Source organism: Chinchilla lanigera, unplaced genomic scaffold (genome assembly GCF_000276665.1).
Source record: "Chinchilla lanigera isolate Chin_1 unplaced genomic scaffold, ChiLan1.0 scaffold00005, whole genome shotgun sequence".
In the NCBI taxonomy this organism is placed as follows: Eukaryota; Metazoa; Chordata; class Mammalia; order Rodentia; family Chinchillidae; genus Chinchilla; species Chinchilla lanigera.
In genome coordinates, this window is record NW_004955406.1 from 40,365,737 (window position 1) to 40,388,185 (window position 22,449).

General features: G+C 37.8%; 1 protein-coding gene across 9 annotated transcripts in view; it reads left to right on the forward strand.

The window, feature by feature from the left end:
* The window catches only part of Mdm4 (MDM4, p53 regulator), a 41,361-nt gene extending 19,120 nt beyond the window's left edge, over positions 1-22,241 (forward strand). For 2 of the 9 annotated variants that reach the window (XM_013522793.1, XM_005375314.2), the window contains 9 exons: positions 3,252-3,326; positions 5,854-5,987; positions 7,433-7,488; positions 11,634-11,701; positions 12,472-12,571; positions 15,263-15,423; positions 17,548-17,697; positions 19,001-19,081; positions 21,441-22,241. In XM_013522793.1, the coding sequence (XP_013378247.1) occupies positions 3,252-3,326; positions 5,854-5,987; positions 7,433-7,488; positions 11,634-11,701; positions 12,472-12,571; positions 15,263-15,423; positions 17,548-17,697; positions 19,001-19,081; positions 21,441-22,013 (1,398 nt within the window). In that variant the 3' untranslated portion in view covers positions 22,014-22,241. Of the gene's footprint in view, positions 1-3,251; positions 3,327-5,853; positions 5,988-7,432; positions 7,489-11,633; positions 11,702-12,471; positions 12,572-15,236; positions 15,424-17,547; positions 17,698-19,000; positions 19,082-21,440 lie in introns of those variants that run through there. The other 7 variants (XM_005375316.2, XM_005375315.2, XM_013522798.1 and 4 more) reach the window with 7 other exon arrangements.
* Positions 22,242-22,449: the final 208 nt, after the last annotated feature.

Consider the following 22,449-nt stretch of genomic DNA (forward strand, 5'->3'; position numbering starts at 1 on the left):
ACCTGTAATCATAGGGTGAGGCAATATGAATGAGTTTGAGCTCTTTCTGGGTGATTTAGCAAGACTTTACCTCAAAATTTTATCTTATTTTTTACTTTTGGGTTTTTGAGACATGGTCTTGCCATATAGTTCAGGCTGACCTTGAACTCACTGTGTATTCCAGGCTGGCCCAAACTTGTGGCTTTCCTCTTGCTTCTGCCTCCTGAGTGCTGGGGTTAGAGCTGGGAGTATAGGTGTATACTGCCACACTAGGCTTCTAGCTAAAAATTCTAAAAAGGGCAGGGGATATAGCTCAGTGCCACAGGGCAGGAGCGGGTTGAGGACCTTGTACAAAACCAAATCCTAGATGGATTAAAGATTTAAATGTAAAAATGAAGTACATATTGGGAGAAAAATGTATGAAACATATGAAACTTTAGAATGGGACAGGTCTTAGGGTGAAACTGGGGATTGTGTAAGAGGAAGAAAGAAGTTTGACCATAGAAAATTCAAAAAACAAAATTGTACACTGTGGGCACATAGCATTGCCAGTGTGGAAGAGTGAGCAATTCTGAGCTGACTCTGGCTGTATCGTGAGTCTGGGTTGAGGTGGCAGCCATGGTCACTTGTGCGTTCCTGAGGATGCCTGGATGGATGCTCATCTTAGGTATTCAGAAATGATGGGAGCTGCGAGCCAGGTTTATGTAGCACAAAGTGAGCTGTGTGGGATTACCAGAATTCCAGCCCATCTGCCTCTGGATACTGAGATAGAAGGGGCCGGGCTGCAGACTGTGGTACAGTATTTGTACCTCTTTACTCCCTTCAGTCATAACAGGATAAGGGAGATCTTGAAAATTACAGGGTTATCCAGGTTTGCTGGTGTCTTTTGGTTTGTCTTAAGTCCACAGTAGTCCATCATAGAGTTACTGATGGATTTATTCTGCTGGAATATATAAAATAATATCTAAACTTCCCATGAATTGTATCTGAGATCTGTTATCGTAGACATGGGGTTAACTGGTCTCCGTTCCATAAGTTTTCTTTCTGAAGAGTAGAAGTTTCCCAGATGGAATAATTTTTATTGTTCACAGTGTAGGGTAGTTGTTCTAGACCTTCTAATGTGTGGACAGTTTAATTATAGTTGTATGTAGGGTTATGCAAGGACACGCTCTGGAGACCCCTGTACTTCTCTTGTCTCACACATTGCTGCCTCTTTGTTCTTTGCTACCACTGTTAGCTCATTGTTGAAACTGACACTGCTTTCCTTGTTCAGTGCTCCGGTGCCTTTTGCCTACCACAGCAAGTTTGAGATGGCATTTTACATATGCTTTGATAACACCTGGAGAATTTGTGACTGTCTCATTTTTTATACTCAGTAGAAAGTAAAAAGAGTTCTTTCATTTGGTTTTCCTGTTGCATTTACTGTTTTTTTTTTTTTTAGACAGGCTTTCACTATATAGTTCAGGCTAGCTTTGAACTCACTATGTAGTCTAGATTGGCCTCTAATTTGTGGCAGTCCTCCTGCCTTAGTCTCCAGAGTGCTGAGTTTACTGGTGTGCGCCACCACACCCAGCTTGCACTTGTTAACTTCCTTTTTTGGTTGATTTTTTTTTTTTCCGGTACTGGGGATCAAACTTAGGACCTTGCGCTTGCCAGGCAGACACTTGTACCACTGAGCTATATCCCCAGCCCCTTCTTTGGTTGATTTTAAATTAAAACTGAAAGTATGTTTATCCAGAATATAAACTTACATGTCTGAATTAACAGGGACCAGAGAAGTGGGTCTTTTTTCCATCCTTTTTTTTTTTTTTTTTTTTTTTCATTTTTGGTAGTGGTACTGGGGAATGAACCCAGGGCTGAGTCACTGAACTACATCCACAACCCTTTTTAAAATTTTTTTATTTTGAGACAGGGTCTTGCTAAATTGTCCAGGCTGGATTTGAATTTAGGATCTTCCTGCCTCAGCCTCTCAGACTGCTGGGATTACAGGCGTGTACCACCACACCTGGTTTTCCTTTCCATTCTTGTCACATCTCTCATTATTATATCCCAGCTGTAATATTGGAGAATGATGGGTAGTAATAGCCTTAAGAATGTTGTTATTGGGCTGGTGATATAGCTCAGCAAACCTTCTGTATAGAGCCAGAAAGGAAATATTTTAGGCTTTGTAAGCTGTACTGTGTCCATATAACTTCTCAACACTGTTGTTTGTAGCATAAAAACAGTCATAGGCAGTGTGTAAACAAGTGGGAATGGCTATGTTCCAATAAAAGTTTGGCTTACAAATGTGGGGCAGGCTGTAGTTTGCCATTCCCTAGTCTAGGTAAGTAGTTGATAAAAAGATACACATGAATGGTGCATTTTGTAATCATTAAAAATTAGTAATGAATATAGACATTATATCTGAAAATAGAACAAAACCATCCACATTTATGTGGCTAAAGATTCCACAACCTCCACAGTCAAGAGTCAAAATATGGCAAAGATACATGTACCACATTTTATTTATCCGTATATTCACTGATGGACATTTTGGGTGCTTCTGTCTTCTGTGCTGTTTGGGAATACTGCTGCTGTGTACACTGGTGAACAGACATTTAGTTTAGTCCTTGCTTTCAGTTTTTTTCATATACAGCTAGGAGTGTTACATGGTAATTGTGTTTAATTTTATGAGAACTGCCAAACTATTTTCTACAGCAGCTATACCATTTTACATTTCCACCAGCAGTGCATAAAGGTTCCAGTTTTTCTGTATCCTCACCCAAAACTTACTTTTTCATTTCCTTTCCTTCATTTCATCGTCCTTCTGTCCTTCCAGTATTTGGATTGAATCCATTGAATTCAGTCTTCCCACTGAGCTACATTCTCAGTCCTTTTTTGTTTTTAATTTTGGGACAGGGCCTTACTAAGTCACTAAGTTGCCCAGACTGGGCTTAAACTTGAGAGCCTTCTACCTTAGCCTCTCAGAGTGCTGGGACTACGGCACGTGCCACAGGCATGTCTGGGCAACACTTACTTTCTTTAGTAAAAAAAAAAAAAAATGTAGCCATTCTTGTGTGAATGTGCTTTTTTTTATGAATATGATTTGTTAGAAAGCAGCAGCTAATAATCATCCATAGTTATTTTATATATTGGAAGATTGTGCTTTATCAGGTGAAAAGTGTTCCCTAGGATTTTTTAAAATGCATGTAAGGAAGTTTTCTTGTTCCTTAGGACTTCAGAAGCCAGTCTAATTGTAAAGTAAATAGATTTATTTGCTGTGTTTCTGTCAGGTACGACCAAAACTGCCGCTTTTGAAGATACTGCAGGCAGCAGGTGCACAAGGTGAAATGTTCACTGTTAAAGAGGTAAGACAGCAAAGAAGTTCTCAGTTTTAAGAACAGTTGAGAAGTAGAATGAAGAAAATACATAGTTCTGAAATCAGTTCTACACCTAGGCTTTTATGGGGCAACTTTACTCCATTTTAAAGACCATCCTGCTAAATTGAACTTCATATTTCCTTTAGAGTTCCTTTTAAAGTGTCTCGTAAATATAAGATTAACAATGAATTCATTGATCTCAGAGTTAAAAGGCAAACATGTGCAGCTTAAAAATGACACTGATTTACAAGATACTCAGCCAGGCCTAAATTTGATGCAGTGGTGTTTCATTATAAATATGTCAGATACCCTTCTGAGCACTGTAAGTTATTTTAAATTCTTATGCATTTAAATAACTTATTTAGCTTCTAAAGTTTTTTTTTTTAAATAAAAACAAATTAATTCCTTAAGTAGAAAAGACTCAACATTAAAATGTTCGTTTCTTGAAACTGTTTGCATTTAGTGGGGTAGATAGCTAGTCCTTCGTGAATAGAGGAAACAAAAATACTAAGTTTTTTTTTCTTTTAAGTGAAAAGCTCCATACCTGTCAGTACTGCTGCATTCCTAAATCATTGTGCCTCTCCAGGAAGTAAATCTGGAGACATTTCTTCTTTCTGTTTTGAGCCGGAGGTGTTTCTTTTTTTTTTTTAATGCCCACGTTTCCATCTTTTATTTTATTTTTTTGAGGTGCTTGGGGATGGAACCCAGGGGTTTGTGCATGCTTAGGCAAGTGCTCTACCGTTGAACCACATCCTCAGCAACCCCCACTTTTGTAGTGAGTAACTACATTTATTGAAGATCACAGGATGGTAACAGGAAGCAGGAGAAGGGTAAAGGGAAAAAAGGACTCAAGGGCAAAGGGAGAAAAAATGGGCCAGCCCCCTTGTTTAAATTGAGTGTACCATTTTGGACGGTATCTCTAAAATTCTAATACTGTACATAAGACTTACTTGAACTGTTACTAAAGTATGGATTTATACTACCATTAAAGTTATTAGGATGAATTGTGCCATTCCTTCGTTTGCATAGCAGAAACTGTTACTAAAGTATGGATTTATACTACTATTAAAGTTATTAGGATGAATTGTGCCATTTCTTCATTTGCATAGCAGAAACGGTTACTAAAGTATGGATTTATACTACCAATGAAGTTATTAGGACAAATTGTGCCATTTCCTTTGTTTGCATAGTAGTCTGCCTGTGCTTACAGGATGAGTTTTTTTTTTTTAAGAACTGTAAAAGGGAATTTCTTTTTTTTTTTTTTTTTTTAATATAGTTCTCATTATGTACATTGAAGCAGTATGACACGATGAGAATAGTAGTATCATGTACATTTAGGTTAGTGTTTTATTTTATTTATTTATTTTTTTGGTACCGGGAATTGAACTCAGGACCTTGTGCTTACCAGGCAGGCGCTTATGCCACTGAGCTATCTCCCTGGCCCTAGACTAGTGTTTTAGAAAATTCTATTTTAAATACTTGGAGTTGAATTATTTTTTTTCTGGAAATTGGATGGCTACAAGGAATGTCCTCCGGTCTCTTCAGGGACGTGCTTTTTTTCATCTTATTTTTCCTAGCTGATCAGATCTGAGAGCTCAGCTAAGTTGTGAATACTGAAACATGTTTAGGGGTATGACTAGGAGTATCACTGTGCTGGTTAATGGGAGCCCTGTTAGAAAAATTCTGTACAAGATATTTAATAATTGCTGAGAAATTGGGCCTAATGATAAAGATGGCTATTTTGGTCTGCTTGTGTGTTCTGTGATAAGAACGTAATCATGAAGTAAAAAAATGGTTTTAGTCTGCTAGCTTTAGAAAAACATTTCTTTTCAATAAATTTAATTAATTTTATAATAAAATTTAGCTGAGTCTATTGGCAAAAAGAACTAGCCTAGATAACATAGTAAAGGTTATATGAAATGCTTCATCTCCATTTTAAAGTTTTGAATCGTGAACTTAACTGTGTTCCTTTACATTTTGTGGTGTCTGTGGTAAGTGCCAAATAGATTAAGTATTTATTTATTGAATGCCTACATTCTTTCTTGTGCACATACAGTGCTGATGTATTATTAACCATTGTACATTTGCCAAAAAGAAATAAGTGGATAAACATCAAAAGCCTGGTTATGTGCCCCAGGACTTGGAAAGTATTTTTTCGGCCCAGGCATATTTAAAGTTTATTGCCTCTGGTGATAGAACAGACTCCTTTATTTGAACTGGTAAGAAGAATTTTAAGGGAATACTACATAAATTCATCATTTTTTTTCATTGTGACATCATTCATGTCTGGGCTAAAAAGTCAGGTCTGTTGATGGCCAGAAAGATAATGAGCGGGTCACCTAGTGATTGTTGTGTGACCCTTCCTACATACCCTTCGGAGCAGGGTACCTCCTCTGACAATCTTGTGTATGTTGTTTCTTTCACTAGCAAACTTCCTTACCTGTTTCCTCATAATTAACGTGTGGTGGTGGTAGCTGCTGGACAGATCGTTTCATGGTATTTCATTCCCATGTAGGTAATGCACTATCTTGGCCAGTATATAATGGTGAAGCAGCTTTATGATCCTCGGGAGCAGCATATGGTATACTGTGGTGGAGATCTTTTGGGAGAACTATTAGGACGTCAGAGCTTCTCCGTGAAAGATCCAAGGTAAAAAGGACAGGTTGTATATCTCTTTGAGTGCTTTTACCTACCCACTTAATCTGTCTGTGTTATTAATGATTATTATGGTCCCTTTAGTAAGCAGATAAGGACCTGCATCTATTAGGCAGTGAAGCACTGGGAATACAGTAGTGAACACACAGTCTAGTTTTACAGAGCTTACAGAGTTGTGAGACAGTCAGATAATTGTGCTACTGTGTGGTACCAGTACACTGTGGTCAGTGTTGCACAGGAGCTCTGTACATGAAGTCAGTGGTGGGTGGCAGTTTTAGAGTGTGAGAGGACGCTTTGATCTTTGAGCTGTAGGGCTGAGTTGATTATAGGAGCTTAGTTGAAGGATTGCTTCAGATTGAACATCATATGTGAAAGGTTAGTGTTGCTAGGTTAGGGTTTTGTGAATTAGTTGTGCGGAGAAGAAGTGAACAGGTAGAGAAATGTAGAACTGCATGGCTGTTTGAGGTAAATCCTAAGCCTGGTAAGAGTAACAGTAGAAACTGGATTTGATGGTGCCTGTGATCCTAGCACTTACGAGGCTGAGGCAGGAAGGTCACTGAGGGTTTGAGCCCATCCTGGGCTACATAGTGAGTTCAAGGCCAGCCTGAACTATGTAGTGAGATCCTGTCTCCAAAAAAACCAAAAAAAAAAAAAAAAAAATCATAGTAGAGCTAATTTGACCTAGGTGTGACTTTCTCTAGCTGCACGGGTGTGTGGTCATTAGTTCATTTAGACAAACTAGTTAGTAATTGAGGAGTCAGTGTTCATTCTTTCTCTAGGTTAGTGTAAAAACTGCTTTCTCCTCAGCTCATTTGTTTTACAGTATTAAGAATCTCTTCCATTTCTACTCTTCAGTTAAAATTTTAAATCTAATTCTTAACATATAGGGGTAATTTCCAAAGGAAATATCTCCAGTTAGGTTGGTTACTGTTATTAATGAGATAAAATGTATATATTGAAAAGCTCTTTAATGGGACAAAGTAGCACAAGAGTCTGGGCATTAACATCTTAATATTTAAATAATTAAAACAAAATAATTTTTTCTTCTTTTTTTTTGTTTTTGTTTTTTTTCCCCGGTACCGGGGATTGAACTCATGATCTTGCACTTGCTGGGCAGGCGCTATGCTGCTGAGCTAAATCCCCAGCCCCCTAAAACAAAATTTTGAGCCGGATTTAGTGGCACACTCTTATAATCCCAGCACTCAGGAGGCTGAGGCAGGAGGACTACTGCAAGTTTGAGCTAGCCTGTGCTACATAATGAGTTCAGGGTCAGCCTGAACTGTAGTTATGTATAATCAGATACTGTCTAAAACTGCTCCCTCCCCAAATTTTGGAGTTGGATGAGGGATAGCATTCCAGAAATACATTTAATATTTACTAGAAAGCCTCTAATATCTTCAGAATGCCATTTGGAGTTAATTTTTGTTTCTTTTTCACAGCCCTCTCTATGATATGCTAAGAAAGAATCTTGTCACTTTAGCTATGGCTACTACAGGTATGTCACATATCTCTTCAGTCTGTATCACAGCTTTGAGTTCAGGAGGGAGGGCCAGTGCTGGGGTTGCTTCCAAGATGGAAGTGCTGTCTGGTGTGACTGGGGGCACATATACTATCTGTGCTATAGGTCGGTGTACGTGATTCAGCTTTTCATTGTGAAAAATGTCGAACCTACTGAGCATAGAAAGATGCCTACCTTTTAGACATAGCAATTGTTAACATTGTCATATTTGCTTCATCTAGACAACTTTTAAGTCTCTAACTGATAAGGGCTTTTTCCTTCAGACATAACTGTAGCATCCTAAATATATCCAACAAAGGTAATAACAAACAAAATTAATAATTGTTCCATAATCCTCTTTGATAAGCCAGTGTATGGTTTATTTTCCCCAGTTATCTAGAAATTTTTTTTAGAAAAGTTTTATTTTTGACCTGTTCAAATTAAGGTGCAAAGACCATACATGTTGCATTTGGCTGATAGATCTGATGAGTGTCTTTAATTTAATCCACTTTTTTATGTGAGAATATATGTGTTTGGATTGGTTTAATTAGTAACTTTATTCAATAACAAAAACTTTTGTCTTTTTAAAAAAATCACACATTAACTGCTCGTATTCATGGATTATGGAATACAGTATATAATGATCAAATCAGGGTAATCTACATGTGTCACCCTGAACATTTATCAATTCTTTGTGTTGGAAATATTCAAAATCCTCTCTGAGGTAATTAGAGATAGACAATAAATTACTAACTACAGTCACTCCATTATGGTATAGAACACTCCTTTTGTTTTCATATTATTTATTTATGGAAGAAATAGATCATTTGTGGAGAATTTTCCACATTCTTGAGTTGGCAGATTGTATCTTCATAATTATTTAACTTCTTTATCCTCCCTATTTTTGGTAAGCTGGTAGTGCTTGAAGAGATTCCAGTTTAAATTTCTTTGCCAAGAGATCTTTGTAGGTGGTGATTTGTACTTTTATTTCATCACATCTGAGTCATATGAGGTCTGCCTCTCCCTCTGTCAGTTGTGTTAAGATTCTGTGGGCTCAGGTGCTCTAAGTCTGATCTACCTGTTACAAAGGTTCTCCCAAGAACCTTTAACCTAATCTGAATGCTAATTTATTTAACCCTTTGTTTGATTCTAAACCTTTTAAATACTGCCCTTTGAGTTTATTCGGTGTGCACAGGAAACTGGTTGCTTTGGAGTCTGTCTCCAAGGTGGTGGTGTGGTGGAGATAGGTGAATAAACTAGACACAACTGGAATGTAACTCCTAACTTTCATTCACTTCACAGAATGACGCCCCTGCCCCTACCTAAAGACCTTTCCTTAGCTTCAAATTAGATTGTAGGGTACATTGTCCTTTGAAGAAAGAACATGTAATCTCTTTAAATTGGCTGTGTTTACTGAAATAGATGTAAAAGAATCCATTTCAAATAAAGATTTATGCTTTTAGGTAGGGAAGATTTTGTTCTCATGCTGAAACATGATTTTGAATTTTTATTGACTCTTTAGGAGTTCAATGCTCGGGATGGAACCTACCACCGAACTACATCCCCAGCCCCCAAACTTACATTGACTTTTGAAGCCTACTCATTTCATAGAGCCATTTATCTATTTTACCCACTCTGCAGCTGTGCATTTCTCTTTGGGAGGGAAAGCCTTGTAGCTGCTACAGTAGCTTTATTGAAATTCAGTCATTTATGAAATAATATGACTTTCCTGGGATAGTTTCTGGTGGCTTGAAGTATATGGAGAATTTTATAAGGGCTGATCGCTTTCATTAAAATTTGTTTTCTGATGGATCTGTTCTCTGAATATCTGGAGTAGATACAGTTCTCAACTTTCCCTTCTCATTTTTTTTTCTTTTAAAAAGCATTTCTGTAATAAACACTACAATTCATCCTCACAAAAACCCTATGAGGAGGAGGGTCAGGAGATGAAGAAACTTTTTTTGTTTAATAGTATAACTGATTTGCCCAATGTCAGATGCCACTGGTAAGGGGTAGAGCAGAGATTTCTGACTGGCCAGGCCTTGCTCTGCCCATTATGCCACACATTGGTGTCTCCTTCACCCGTTATTGTAACAGAATTGGCCTTTTCCCCATTGTTTTGGACTTTTCTTTCCTCTGAACATTGTCTTTAAAATGTTTTTATTATTTAATTTAGCATTTTGAAAAAAATTTGGATTTAAAAGTTGCAAAATATAGTTTCCTGATGCCCCCATGGCAACATTACAGTTACTAAAACCAGGACACTGCCCAAGTAATGTTGGTTGACTATCTGTTCTTACTTGCCCTTGCACTGGTGCTTACAGCTAGCCATCTCTGTTGATTTTCATAAGTTAGCTCACAACTATTTCACTGTGGGTGAAAGGACAAATGAGGAAAATACTTTTCATATGACTTACACCTTTGCAAATGCTTAAACCTTTATGTAGATAGTTGAAGACAATGCCGTTATTCAAGTGAAGGTGGTTCTAAAACATTTCTCCAAACTTTTCCATGTATACTAATAAAATGAAATAGATACAACAAGCTTTATACTAATTTTTTTGTTGTTACAGCTGGGCATGGTGGCTCACACTTGTAATCTAGTACTCTGGCAGACTGAGGCAGGAAGATCTCAGGTTCAAGCCTAGCCTGGGCAACTTAGTGACTTAGTGAGGCACTGTCTCAAAATAAAAGGATTGGGGAAGTAGCTCAGTTCCATCCCTAATAAGTCCTGGGTTTACTCCGCAAATACTAAAAAAAAAAAAAAAAAAAAAAAAAAGTAGGTGTTTTTTTTACTTGGTAGCTTTTCTAGATAAATTCTTTCTGTTTCTAATTATTTTGGCCTAAGTAAGGTAATAAGGCTTTAGTAATATAACTGGCAAGAATAGAATTGCTTTATTAAAGAACTGCTTCTTCTGCATTGCATGTTAATTGACATTTGCTTTTAAAACCACTGTGATCAGAAAATACTGTCTTTGAACTCAGTATCTCCACTTAGCTGTAAAAATACTTCTCAGAACAGTGTTCCTTATTAAAATATTGCACGTTTGCTTTGTGCAAAACAGCTGAATTGTCAGACTGGTTGTAGAGTCTGGATAGTCTCTGACAATCTTTAATAGAGGAAGTTAATGTTTGTCATAAATGTTTTCTCCCTGGACCTAGTAGTGGCTGAGGAACCCAGTCCACAACAGAATTATTTTGGGTATAGATCATTAAATCCCTGCAGCTTGTTTTCTGGAGCCAAGTTTTTTTCTTCTGTTTGCTTGAAGTTTCTAAGTCCTTGAAATGCATTTCTCTCTTAGCCTAATGCATTATCTAAAAATTTGTCTCAGGTTATTTTTTTCTTTACTTCTTTTTATTGGTCTTGAGAAAACTGCATCTGCTTTGTCTTTCTGCTTAGGAAATGTTTGTAGTTAGACTTTTGCTTAAAAAGCTTAGTCTGTATTAAGGTGATGGAACTTAGTCTGTATTAAGGTGATGGGAATTTTAGGTCGTGAAATCAAGATTAACACTTAAAATGTAGGTTTGCTTGAAACTTACTATTTTATGAAGCAAGTGAGGGAAAAATCAGATTTTCACATTTTATAATCCAACTTGTTTTTGTTTTTGTTTTTTGTGTTGGTCAGGCTGGCCTTGTACTCACTATATAGTGCAGGCTGGCCTGGAACTCATGGTGATCCTCCAGCCTCAGCCTCCCATGTGCTGGAATTATAGGCATGTTGCACCCTGCCCAGCTTTAGAATTTAATACTTAAAAATATAAATTAAATTTAAAAAACCAGGCTTTTTGTTGCTTATTTAGCAAGTTTGATAATGTAGGAAATGGTAAAAATACTTTTTCGTTATTTCCTGCATGGAAACACTTTTCCTGTAAAAATTTGAACGCTTGCATGGAGAACATTTTTAATCATTTTTCACTTTCCGCAAGATTATGCTTTAGTATTATTTAGAACAGGGCCTGTCCTGGCCTTTGTCATTTTTATCACTTTTGTTTCTTACCTTCTTGCACGTGCGCCTTGTCCAGCCAACGTGAAGCATAGCTATAGGGGCCTGGCTGCAGGATTGTTTGCTGAGGTCCATTTTTCTGTGGAAAGAATGGTTATTACCAGGGAAGGTTTTCCTTTTGTTTTACTTGCTATCCAGATGCTGCTCAGACTCTCGCTCTCGCACAGGATCACAGTATGGATATTCCAAGTCAAGACCAACCGAAGGTAAAATCACCACACGGTGACTTCTTTTGTTGTACAGAGTGGCCCCTTCTCTGTACCTGTGGATCGTGAACTCCCAAGGCCTTTCCCTTGGTGTGGTAAGAATTTTGCAAGAAAAGTTCTTGGGAGTTCACAGACCAGGGACAGAGTGAACTTCTCTGTTCTGCCCATAACAGAGTTCCAGTCTCTGAATCTTTCTTTGGGATGTAGCACTTCTGTTCTTCAGTTCTTCCAGTTGCATTTTTTTGGGGTTTGTGTGTGCCTCTGCAAGTGTGTATGTGAGAGAGAAAGAGAGCAGTCTTGTGTCTTCTTGTGTCTATATAGGTATTGGCAAACTGCTTTACATACTATATTAGATTTTAGTAGGCTTGTTGCAGTTAAGCTTGTGTCAGGCCGCTTCCTAACTTTTCCTCAAACCTGAAGAAGCTTTATGATCATCTTGATAGATGTTGGAGGTTTCACAAGTTTTTTGCATTATGCCTAATTTTATAGTAGGCTGTAGGCTTTATATAAATAGCCTGTTTTTTAAGATTTTGGCCTTTGTGCAGAGGATTTTTTTCTCCCTTGTAGGTGTGGGTTTCTCCTAGCTCTGCTCATGGTGGGTTGAGAGGTGTTGTGTTGCTTTATTTGATGACTGTTGTGAACTCCAGAGTTCTCTTTCTGGTGCTTAACCCATTGTGTTGCACACTAACTGGTGAGCCAGAGTGGAACTGCTACATCCCCTGGTCTCAGTCGTTTCTGTTGCACTGATGGGCAGCTTTCCCTTCTTTCAGCAAAGTGCGCAGGAAGGTTCCAGTCCCAGGAAAAGAGCCGAAGAAGGTGATGGTCACACACTGCCTACCTCACAACATAAACACAGAAATTCTACAGGAGGTAAGTTTTGGATTAAGGGTATATAGGCTTTTTTTTTCTTCTCTTTTTCTCTCCCTCCCTCCCTTCCTTGGGTTGATTATTTCTACAAATGGTATCTAACCATGTTAAGTATTAGCTGTAATAAAGACCATTTTAGAAACTTACGTAGAAAACTTCAAAAAATAATGCTGTCTCTTTGCATTTGCATATGTCACACTTCTCTTTTTTTGGGGGGGAGGTGTTTGAGACAGGGTCTCCCTGTGCAGTTCAGGTTGGCCTTGAGCTCACTTTGTAGCCCAGGCTGGTCTCAAACTCACAACGATCCTCCTGCCTCAGCCTCCTAAGTGCTGGGATTACAGGCATGGGCCACCACGCTTGGCCATGTCACACTCCTTGTTCTTTTCTGAACACCTTTTTTCAGCCTAGTCACCATGTTAATTTGAAGATGGTAGTGTTTGCCTAGTCCATGATTACTTGGACAGTGTATGACCCTTTTATTAACTAGTATGCTTAGTTTAAAGTAGCTCTACATTTGTCAGTTTATCCCTTGGTGAATTTTCTATATACATGGTTTCACAGCTGCCTTGATTATTTTAATCTTAGTACACCGGTATATATTTGATATGGTTAGAATTTTTATCTTGGTTTGTATTTACCTTTTGAGGGAAAGGCTAATTTTTGCAGATTTTGAAGTTTGCAAAAAGTGACAAATTATATTCAGTACCACAGAGCCAAGAATAAGGTATAGTAAGCCTAGTACTTCTTTGGCCTTAGCTGGTAGTCACCAGATCTTTATCACCCTGTTAGTTGCGGTTTATTGAAGCTAAATGAGTTAAGTGATACTTTAGAAGTTCTCCAGAATCCCACTTTTTATACATTATCTTCTAAAGTATGCTTTTTTAATGTATAAGATAATAAATTTCCCAAAGGCAGTTTATGACATGATAGTTTCTAGTCTAGGTACCTGTCTGCTACTTGGATCAAGGCAGGTTGGGCCTCTGACTATATCCCAGAAAGTTATGGTGCAGAAGTTTTTTTATATGTTTAAGTCACATTGAATTAGTTTATCATGCTGGATTGTTTCCTTCAAAGTGCATTTGAACAAAAGTTGAATTTTGGGCTTTGTATTCATTTTGAAACTATTGCAGTCTGTATGTATAAAATTAAATATGTAATTTTGTTTATTGGAATGCAGGTCTTTCCTTACTTTCTGTCTAAAAGGCTGCTTAAAGTATAAGAATAAGGAGCTGGGGATTTAGCTCAGCGACAAAAGCGCCTGCCTGGCAAGCGCAAGGTCATGAGTTCGGTTCCCGGTACCGGAGAAAAAACCAAAAAAAAAAAAGTATAAGAATAGACAATAAATACAAGAGCAGTCAGGTCCAACAACTATGTAGTGTTTGATGGTAATTTGAAAATCAATTGTTTAGAATTTTCAGGAAGGCCTATAGATTGGACAAAATTTTTTATTTGTGTAAAAATGACCTATTTACATTCCATTCACAGTAAATTATAGGGCTTGCATACATGAGCATAACTTCAATATGATGCCATCTCCAGAATTTGGCTTTTGACCATTTTAGTGATAAGTAAAACAGTAGTTGAAGTTCCCATGTGCACAGATACATTTATAATAAGTAGGAACAACATAATTTGTCAGTAGATAGGATAACCTTAGGTTGTGTCAGGGATCTATTTATTGCAGAAATCTTTTCAGCCATATGTACCTCACTATATTTAAATTCCTGTGATTGCCATTGGCAAGCCTGGGGCATTGAGAAAAGATAGAAGAGAGTGAGAAAGTAGGAGAAGCATAAAATACAAAAAACAAACCTGGAGGGTGAGAAGAAAAAAAAAGATTTTGTGTGGTAGCAGCAGACTTGTGTTAGTAACTACCTGGAATGTGGTTTACATGTATAGTATAATATCTTTTGCTTGAAACACATTGGCAGGAGGCTAAATATTTGCGACAGTTCTATAAACTTAACTCTAAAAGACCCTCTTGACCCAGGAAGGATATATGTATGTGTGTGTGTATTTGGACAACCTAGAGTTTAGTATTTATAACAGTTGTTACCTACTAAAACATAAATTATTGAGAAGTGTCCCACATGATGTATAAGTAAGAATGCCTTGATAACCTTGTGATTGCCTGTTAGGTTTGTACCACTCTGCTTTGATCTCAAGAATGAGGCTACTATGCTGTTTCTATTTGTAGTCCAGTGGGTCAAGCCGTTATCTGATATCATACAGTCTACAGTGGTAGAAATACTTACTGGGCTGGGGATGTTGCTCAGTGGTAGAGCACTTACTTAACATGTACAAAACCCTAAGTTCAGTCCCCAATACCATACACACACACACACACACACACACACACACACACACACACACACGCATGCACGCACCAGTTATTAACCACGTAGAAATCCTTTTGGAATAATACCATTCATTGCTCAGATGGTTTTAAAGTTTAGGTTCTTTGATAAGTGAATATCTACTTTTAGTCTCATTATTTGCTAAGGAAGTCTAAGTAGGAGAAGGTTTGGGCTCTTCCACTAAGACAGATACTTGATTTTTGGTTCATTTGTACTGAGAGTAGGAATTTTTGTTTTACCTATTTTATAGAGTTTGTAAATATTAGTTGTTCTTGAAGGAGATCCTTGGCTTTCAAATATTGTATATGTAGTTATTCTTTTCATTTAACTTCTATAGATGAAGACTTGATAGAAAATTTAACCCAAGAAGAGACTTCTAGGCTGGACCTTGGGTTTGAGGAGTGGGATGTGGCTGGCCTCCCTTGGTGGTTTCTAGGAAACTTGAGAAGCAACTATACACGTAGAAGTAATGGCTCAACTGATTTACAGACACATCAGGTAAATTTCACATTTGAAGGGGGACTTTCTTTGGTTACTCAGTATATGTTGTGTTCTCTAAGAATTCTTACTCACTGCTTTGTCTTTAAATACTATCTATGTACATTGGAGGCCCAAATCTATATCTCTATGTCCTGAGTGCTCCCCCATATGCCGGAGTTTCATATCAGGTTCCCTACTTAGCACCTCTACTTTTAGGGGATTTGACATTTAACATGAGCTCTTTTTTTTTTTTTTTTTTTTTTCAGACTGCGGTACTCCACTTCCCGTTTTTGTACTCGTATTATCTGCCTTGTTCTTCCGACCAAACACAAGGAGGCACTGATTTCTTTCTCTCTCTTTTTTTTTTTTTTTTTTTTTTTTGGTCTTTTTGAGACAGGGTCTCACTTTGTAGTTCAGGCTGGCCTTGAGCTCACTTTGTAGCCCAGGCTGGCCTCGAACTCACAACGATCCTCCTGCCTCAGCCTCCTGAGTGCTGGGATTACAGGCATGCGCCACCACCCCCGGCCTTCTTTCTCAACCATAGGCCACATTTGGATTATCAGCTTTTTATCCAAAATTTATTGTTTTGGCTACTTCTACTGTCATAACCTAATTCAAGCCATCATTCTTTTTCAGACTGGTATTGCAACATCCTTATCCAGTGATTCTGTTTTTATTCTCGTTCATTTTAGTAGTTGAGTCCTTTCAAAGAGTAAAAGGTATTTTTTTGTCTTTGGTTTATCTTTGCGAGGCAGTTTATGTGATTCCTGCTGGCCTGGAACTTATTATGTATCCCAGGTTGGCCTAGACCTTGAGGGGGTCCTCCTGTCTTAGCCTCTCAAGCCTGGGGGTTACAGGCATGTTCAACCATGCTTGGCAAATCTTTTTAAATGGGTAATTTATATCAGTGTCCTATTTCTTATTCTTCAGTGAGTTCAGAAAGCAAGTACAGTAAAATCTAGACTCCTTACCATAGCCGTAGTGGAGCTGGGCCCAGCCTGCTGCCTTGCCTTCTATCGTTACTCACTGCATGCCCTCCAGACACACCAGGCTTATTTCTGACCCTGTAGCCCAAAATTTTTCTCACCTTCAGGCAACTTAAATTTGGTTTTTCTTCTTTCTAGAACATTCTTCCCCCAAATCCTTTCATTTTCTTCTGTGAGTTAGGTCTTGGCTCCCATGTGCTGTCCTTAAAGAGGCTGTGCCTGAGTGCCAGTACTGTCATGCTGCACACTGTGGTGTCCACTCTGCTGATGTTTGTATCTGTGCAGTTTCAAGTGGTAGCCTTGGCAAAACCCACCCCTAATTAAAATAGTTCCTTCCTGGCCACTGTGCATTGTGCTCTTTTATCTTAATCTTTATTCTGTGCTGCACTTTTCATTTTGTAAAAATATTATCAGTACTTTATGTATGCATTTATTGTCCATTTACACTCACTGAAATGTAAGGCCAGGGCTTTTGCATTATTTACCACTCTATTCCCTTGCCTAGTACCTAGAACAGTTTCTGATACATAATAGGTATTTAGTAAGCATTTATTGAATAAATGAATGGGGATATAACAATGGCCAAATGATGAGTAGTTTTATGAATGTTGTAGAAATGCATGTCATAAAATGTTTTTAGATAAATGCAGAAAGTAAGTTTTTGAACATTTTAAATTGCTTAAAACTTCAGAAGATGTTGAGACTAAAGGTTTGGATTACCATCCGTATTTCTTCAGCAAGCAGTCATTGACCATTAGAAGGAAGACTATGCCAGAAGTAGTGGAATGTTTTCTGGATTTTTAGAAGGCTTCCTGTGGAAAGGAATACCAAGAATGAATTTTGTTTACTTAAGAATTGAGAGTCCTTAACCTTTTAAAATAGTACTATTTCTGGATTACTATTACAATAGAAAATTTCCTAGCATGCACAAACCCTGGGTTCCATTCCCAATACCTCCCCCATTCAAAAAAAAGAAAAAAGTAAAAGAAAATTCCTAGTAGTTAGGTGCCAAGTAGGTATCTGTTGAGGTTGAGGGAAGGTGAAATGTTCTTCGGAGATGTAATGTGAAGACTATAGTTTTGGGTTCTTTTGTGTTGGTTCGGCATCTCTGATAAGTCACTAACTATAGAGGCTCACGTTTGTTTTTCTCTATTAGGATATAGGTACTGCCATTGTTTCAGATACTACAGATGATTTGTGGTTTTTAAATGAGTCAGTATCAGAGCAGTTAGGTGTTGGAATAAAAGTTGAAGCTGCTGATACTGAACAAGCAAGTGAAGAAGTAGGGAAAGTGAGTGACAAAAAGGTACGTTTTGGAAAATTCAATGTTCATTGTATTTATGTGTTCATAGTGTTAATTTCTTCTGATCTCTCTCTCTGTACAACAAGTTGTATAATCTCTTTTAGTTTTTAATCTTACGTGTATATCGTTTTCAGTTTTACACTAAGTTAATCTAGGCTGCCTTAGAAGTAAGATAGAGTGTCATGGTGAAACTCCTTCTTCATCAGAAGCTACAAGCTACTCTTTTCCTTACTGCTTACCTACTGTCCTACTGTGAAGTGTTTTTTTTTCCCTTCAGAATCTTGCTGTGCTGAAAAGGCAAGGTTCTGAATTGTCTTAACATTTTCCATAACTAAATGGGAAGGTAGATGATTTCCTTCTACCTACTCTAGAGTTGGGAGAAAAGAGGGAAATTAGAATCTTGAGTATAATATGGTGTGAATACACCAAAATGAAGTCATAATAGGCTGTATGTTCATGTCTCAAAAGAGATTGGGCAAGACACCTAGTGCCCAGCATATAGATTTTCAGTAAACAGCTATTGAATAAATACTGGGCGGGGACAGGCACGCCTAAGTTGAGTTGTCTTATTCATCCATTCATTTATGAGAGTTACATAGGAATTTGGGTAGTTTGCTATATAGCTTGGGTTCTCTTAGACTAGTTGGAAGGAAGGAATGCTGGTGGAAGAATAAAGACAAAAGTGACATTTGGGAACTTACATAAAGAGCTGGGGTTAAAATACTTTTGTGAGAAAGTTGTTAAATAGAGGTTCATAATTGTTTCCTAGCTGTTTTTATTCCATTTATTGGACTGCAAAACTAGAGTTTTAGGTTTTAGAATTTTAAATTCTAAATATTCCTTGACTTTTGTTTCCTGGACTATGGGGAAGGTTCTTATAAGACAACCGGAGTAACAACTAGTTTTACTTTTGAATCTGAAAAGTTTTTAAATGGTTTATTTTCATTCTTTTATGGTCTACCTAGATTCCCAAGATGAAAAATTTCTCAGTAACTTGTAGCATTCCTATGCTAATAATATTTATTTTCTTGAAAGTTGTAAATTTGGGTACTCTTTCCCTTCTGAAGGTAGAGGATACTTGGTAACCCTTCTGGATGCTTTTCGACCATTTGTACCACTAAAATGCTAGCTAAATGTCCACAGAATCACATTTGGTCTCGCATTTACGCTATCGCATTTTAAATGTTAGTGATGGAGGCAGAATGTGATTTTTAAACTGAAGCCGTTTTGTCTTTTTGCTTTCAGGTAATAATGGCCTCAATTAAAACAGATAAACTTTAGTAATGAGGTGTCTTTGCCTTCACAGATGACTGAAGTGGGGAAAGATGATGACCTTGAGGACTCCAAGTCCTTAAGTGATGATACTGATGTAGAAGTTACCTCTGAGGTATGAACACCTGGTCAGGGCTCTTTTGCCCTGGCCCCATATCTTTAGGTGATATAATCCCAGCAGTTCTGTTGTGCCAAGGAATGCCATTTTTTCCTGTTTCTATCTACTTTTCCTAGCTGCTAAGAGGTACTGGGTTCTTTACATCTTGTTAGGGGTTTTGTTGGAATTTGAGAGGAGAAAAGGATAATTTGGTCTAATTTCTGCCCTTTCCTCTTGGAAAGATGACCTCAATGGCTCCATGTCCCTGTTATCAAAACTCTTCGGTTTTAATACAGTGGAGATACACAGCTTATTCAAAGTACTCCTTAATAATTTTTCCCCCCTAAACACCTCTCTGTAATCCCAAGGACAGACTTGTAGGCTATCTAAGATTCGGTGATGAGTACAATACAAAAAAATTTTTGTCAGTGTTTTCTTACAAAGTAGCAAATGACAGCTTAGTTCACAGATTACTATGAAGGAAGATTTGGTATTAGACTCTTAGGTTATAGGAATGATTTATTACAGATTGAGAGCATAAGCCCAGACCCAAGTGTATACTTTGCTTTTCCCTTTTCATGTAATTTTCTTATTTTCCTTTTAGCGCTGTACTTTCTATAACTGACTGACTCTGGGAGAAGAGTGGTCGAGCATGGATAAGGAGACCATATTTTGCTGTTTGAGAATAGAAACACTTTTAGGTTGTCCTGGTGTTGATCTTCTCTGTTCCTTCTGCACTGCTGGTTTTTTTTTTGTTTTTTTTTTTGATACTGGGAATTGAACTCAGGACCTTGGGCTTGCCCTGCAGGCACTTATGCCACTGAGCTATATATCCCTGGCCCTGCACTGCTGTTGACCATCCTAATTCACTGCAAATTGTCTACCTGTGCATAGCTAAGTAATAAAGTATAATATATTGGTCCAATAAGTGTGCTTGACCATAGTACAAACAGCAGAGATAAATGTTTCCATCTTAATCAGACTTCCATGGCTACTTGGGCCCAGAAAACCTATTAAGCAAATAGCCTATATTTTATTGAATCAGAGATACCACTGAGTTTAATAAGCCTTATTATTTTATGTACTATTAAGAGAGAAAAAGTGTTGCGAATTAAACTGCAACATGGGGGCTGGGGATTTAGTTCAGTGGCACAGTGCCTGCCTAGCAAGCACAAGGTCGTGAGTTCGATTCCTGGTACTGGAAGAAAAACAAAAGAAACAAAAACAAAAAACAATAAACTGCAACATGCCATCAATTACAAATTCCAACTGTTCATGAAGTTCCTTTGAGTATAGCATTTCCTATGAGATCAGAGGATCATAAATTGGTGAGAGTGTTTTGTGACTCTCTGGGGAAGATCTTAGTTTAACAAATGGTTGTATCCCTGCCTCTCCATGTAGAGTGACAGTTGAGTTATGATTTCTAAACTTGAAGGGCTTGGTCTCTGTCCTGAAAGAAATGAAGTCTGTCTGTGTCAAATCATTGATCCGGTCAAAAGCAGGCATTTACCCACATTAAATACACATGAGTTGTTCCAGGTAGCTACCTTTGAATTAAGGAAGGCATTTAAAATTTATTGAGTTCTGGTGTCCTCTAATTTGAATATTTGAGAAGTAGGAGTAAAACTAGTTGGAGTTCAAGGATAAGTACTCTCTGAAAAAGAGTATGTGATTTAGGCCTACAGTCTACCTGTGATCCTCAGAGCAGTAGGAGAACATTTGTAAAATTGAGTAGTTTTCAAATCCCATTTTAGTTTTAGTTTCCTCTTTGCCAAGTTTTATTATTTATTAATTAATATGAAAAAAAATATTATCTTGTTCTCCTTTGTTGAAAGTGTAAATTGTGCATAGGAAAGTGCTCTGAAGAAGGTAACAAGGAAAACAAACAATAGAAATTTCACCTGAAGTGGATGGGAAGCCAAAATAATTTAGCTTTTTTCCCCCTCCCTGTACTAGAGATTAAACCCAGGGCCTTTGTGTTGAGATACATCCTTAGCCTTCTTTTAATATTTTTATTTTGAGGCAGGGTCTTGCTAAGTTGCTCAGGCTGGACTTGAACTTTCAGTCCTCTTGCCTCAGCCTCTCTCAGAGGGCTGGGATTAGGGAATGCACTACCACATCTGGCTAGTCTTTCTTTTTAACTTTCTTAAAAAATAGCTGTATCAGAATTTGGCTTGAAAAATGCAGTTGTGGCACTATCAGTATACAGCTTCCAAAGACTTTCTTCCACATTGCTATGGAATATATTCAAATACTAGGCTGGATCACAGGTATGGAATGTCTGCCCTGTTGCTAGTTCAGTGTGATGATAACTTGGCCCTTCCTCCTAGCGTCATGGTCACTGCCGAGTGTTAATTAGCTGTGTTTGTCTTTGTAGGACGAGTGGCAGTGTACAGAGTGCAAGAAATTTAATTCTCCAAGCAAGAGGTACTGTTTCCGTTGCTGGGCCTTGAGGAAGGATTGGTATTCTGATTGTTCTAAGTTAACTCATTCTCTCTCCACATCCGATATCACTGCTATACCTGAAAAGACGGAAAATGAAGGAATTGATGTCCCTGATTGCCGAAGAACCATTTCAGCTCCAGTTGTTAGACCTAAAGATGTACCTGTCAAGGAAGACAGTTCCAAACTGTTTAATCCCTGCAGCTCAGTGGAATTTTTGGATTTGGCTCACAGTTCTGAAAGCCAAGAGACCATCTCAAGCATGGGAGAACAATCAGACAGCATTTTTGAGCAGAAAGTAGATATAGAAAATATGGAGGATTGCCAGAATATCCTGAAGCCTTGTAGTTTATGTGAGAGAAGACCACGAGACGGAAACATTATCCATGGGAGGACAAGCCATCTCACCACTTGTTTTCACTGTGCTAGAAGACTGAAGAAGGCTGGGGCCTCGTGTCCTATTTGCCAGAAAGAGATTCAGTTGGTTATTAAGGTTTTTATAGCATAACCGAATCAGTTGTGAAATACTAGAGGACCAGGTCTCTACGTCAGTATTGAGCCTGTCTGCCAAGTATGACCCATTCCCCATGTTTATTTATTCACGTAAACATCTGTGTTCTGGGTCAGTTTTGCTTATAAACTTACGGAATTTGAGAATGAGTAATGTAGAACTAGACATCAGTTTGGAGACTTCATTAACATAAAGATAAAAATAAAAATAAAAACACATAAGCTACTTCATTCTCCAAAGATGAAGGTCTGAGAGGGAACAACTACCAGTATGAACTTAAAAGTATATTTATTCATTCACTTAGCAAATTATCTGAAGACTAATTCCTTCTTTAGTTCATTTTGTTTCTTTTTTTTTTTTTTGTACCGGGAATTGAACCCAGTGCCTTGGCCTTGCCAGTCAAGCACTGTACCACTGAGCTACATCCCTGGCC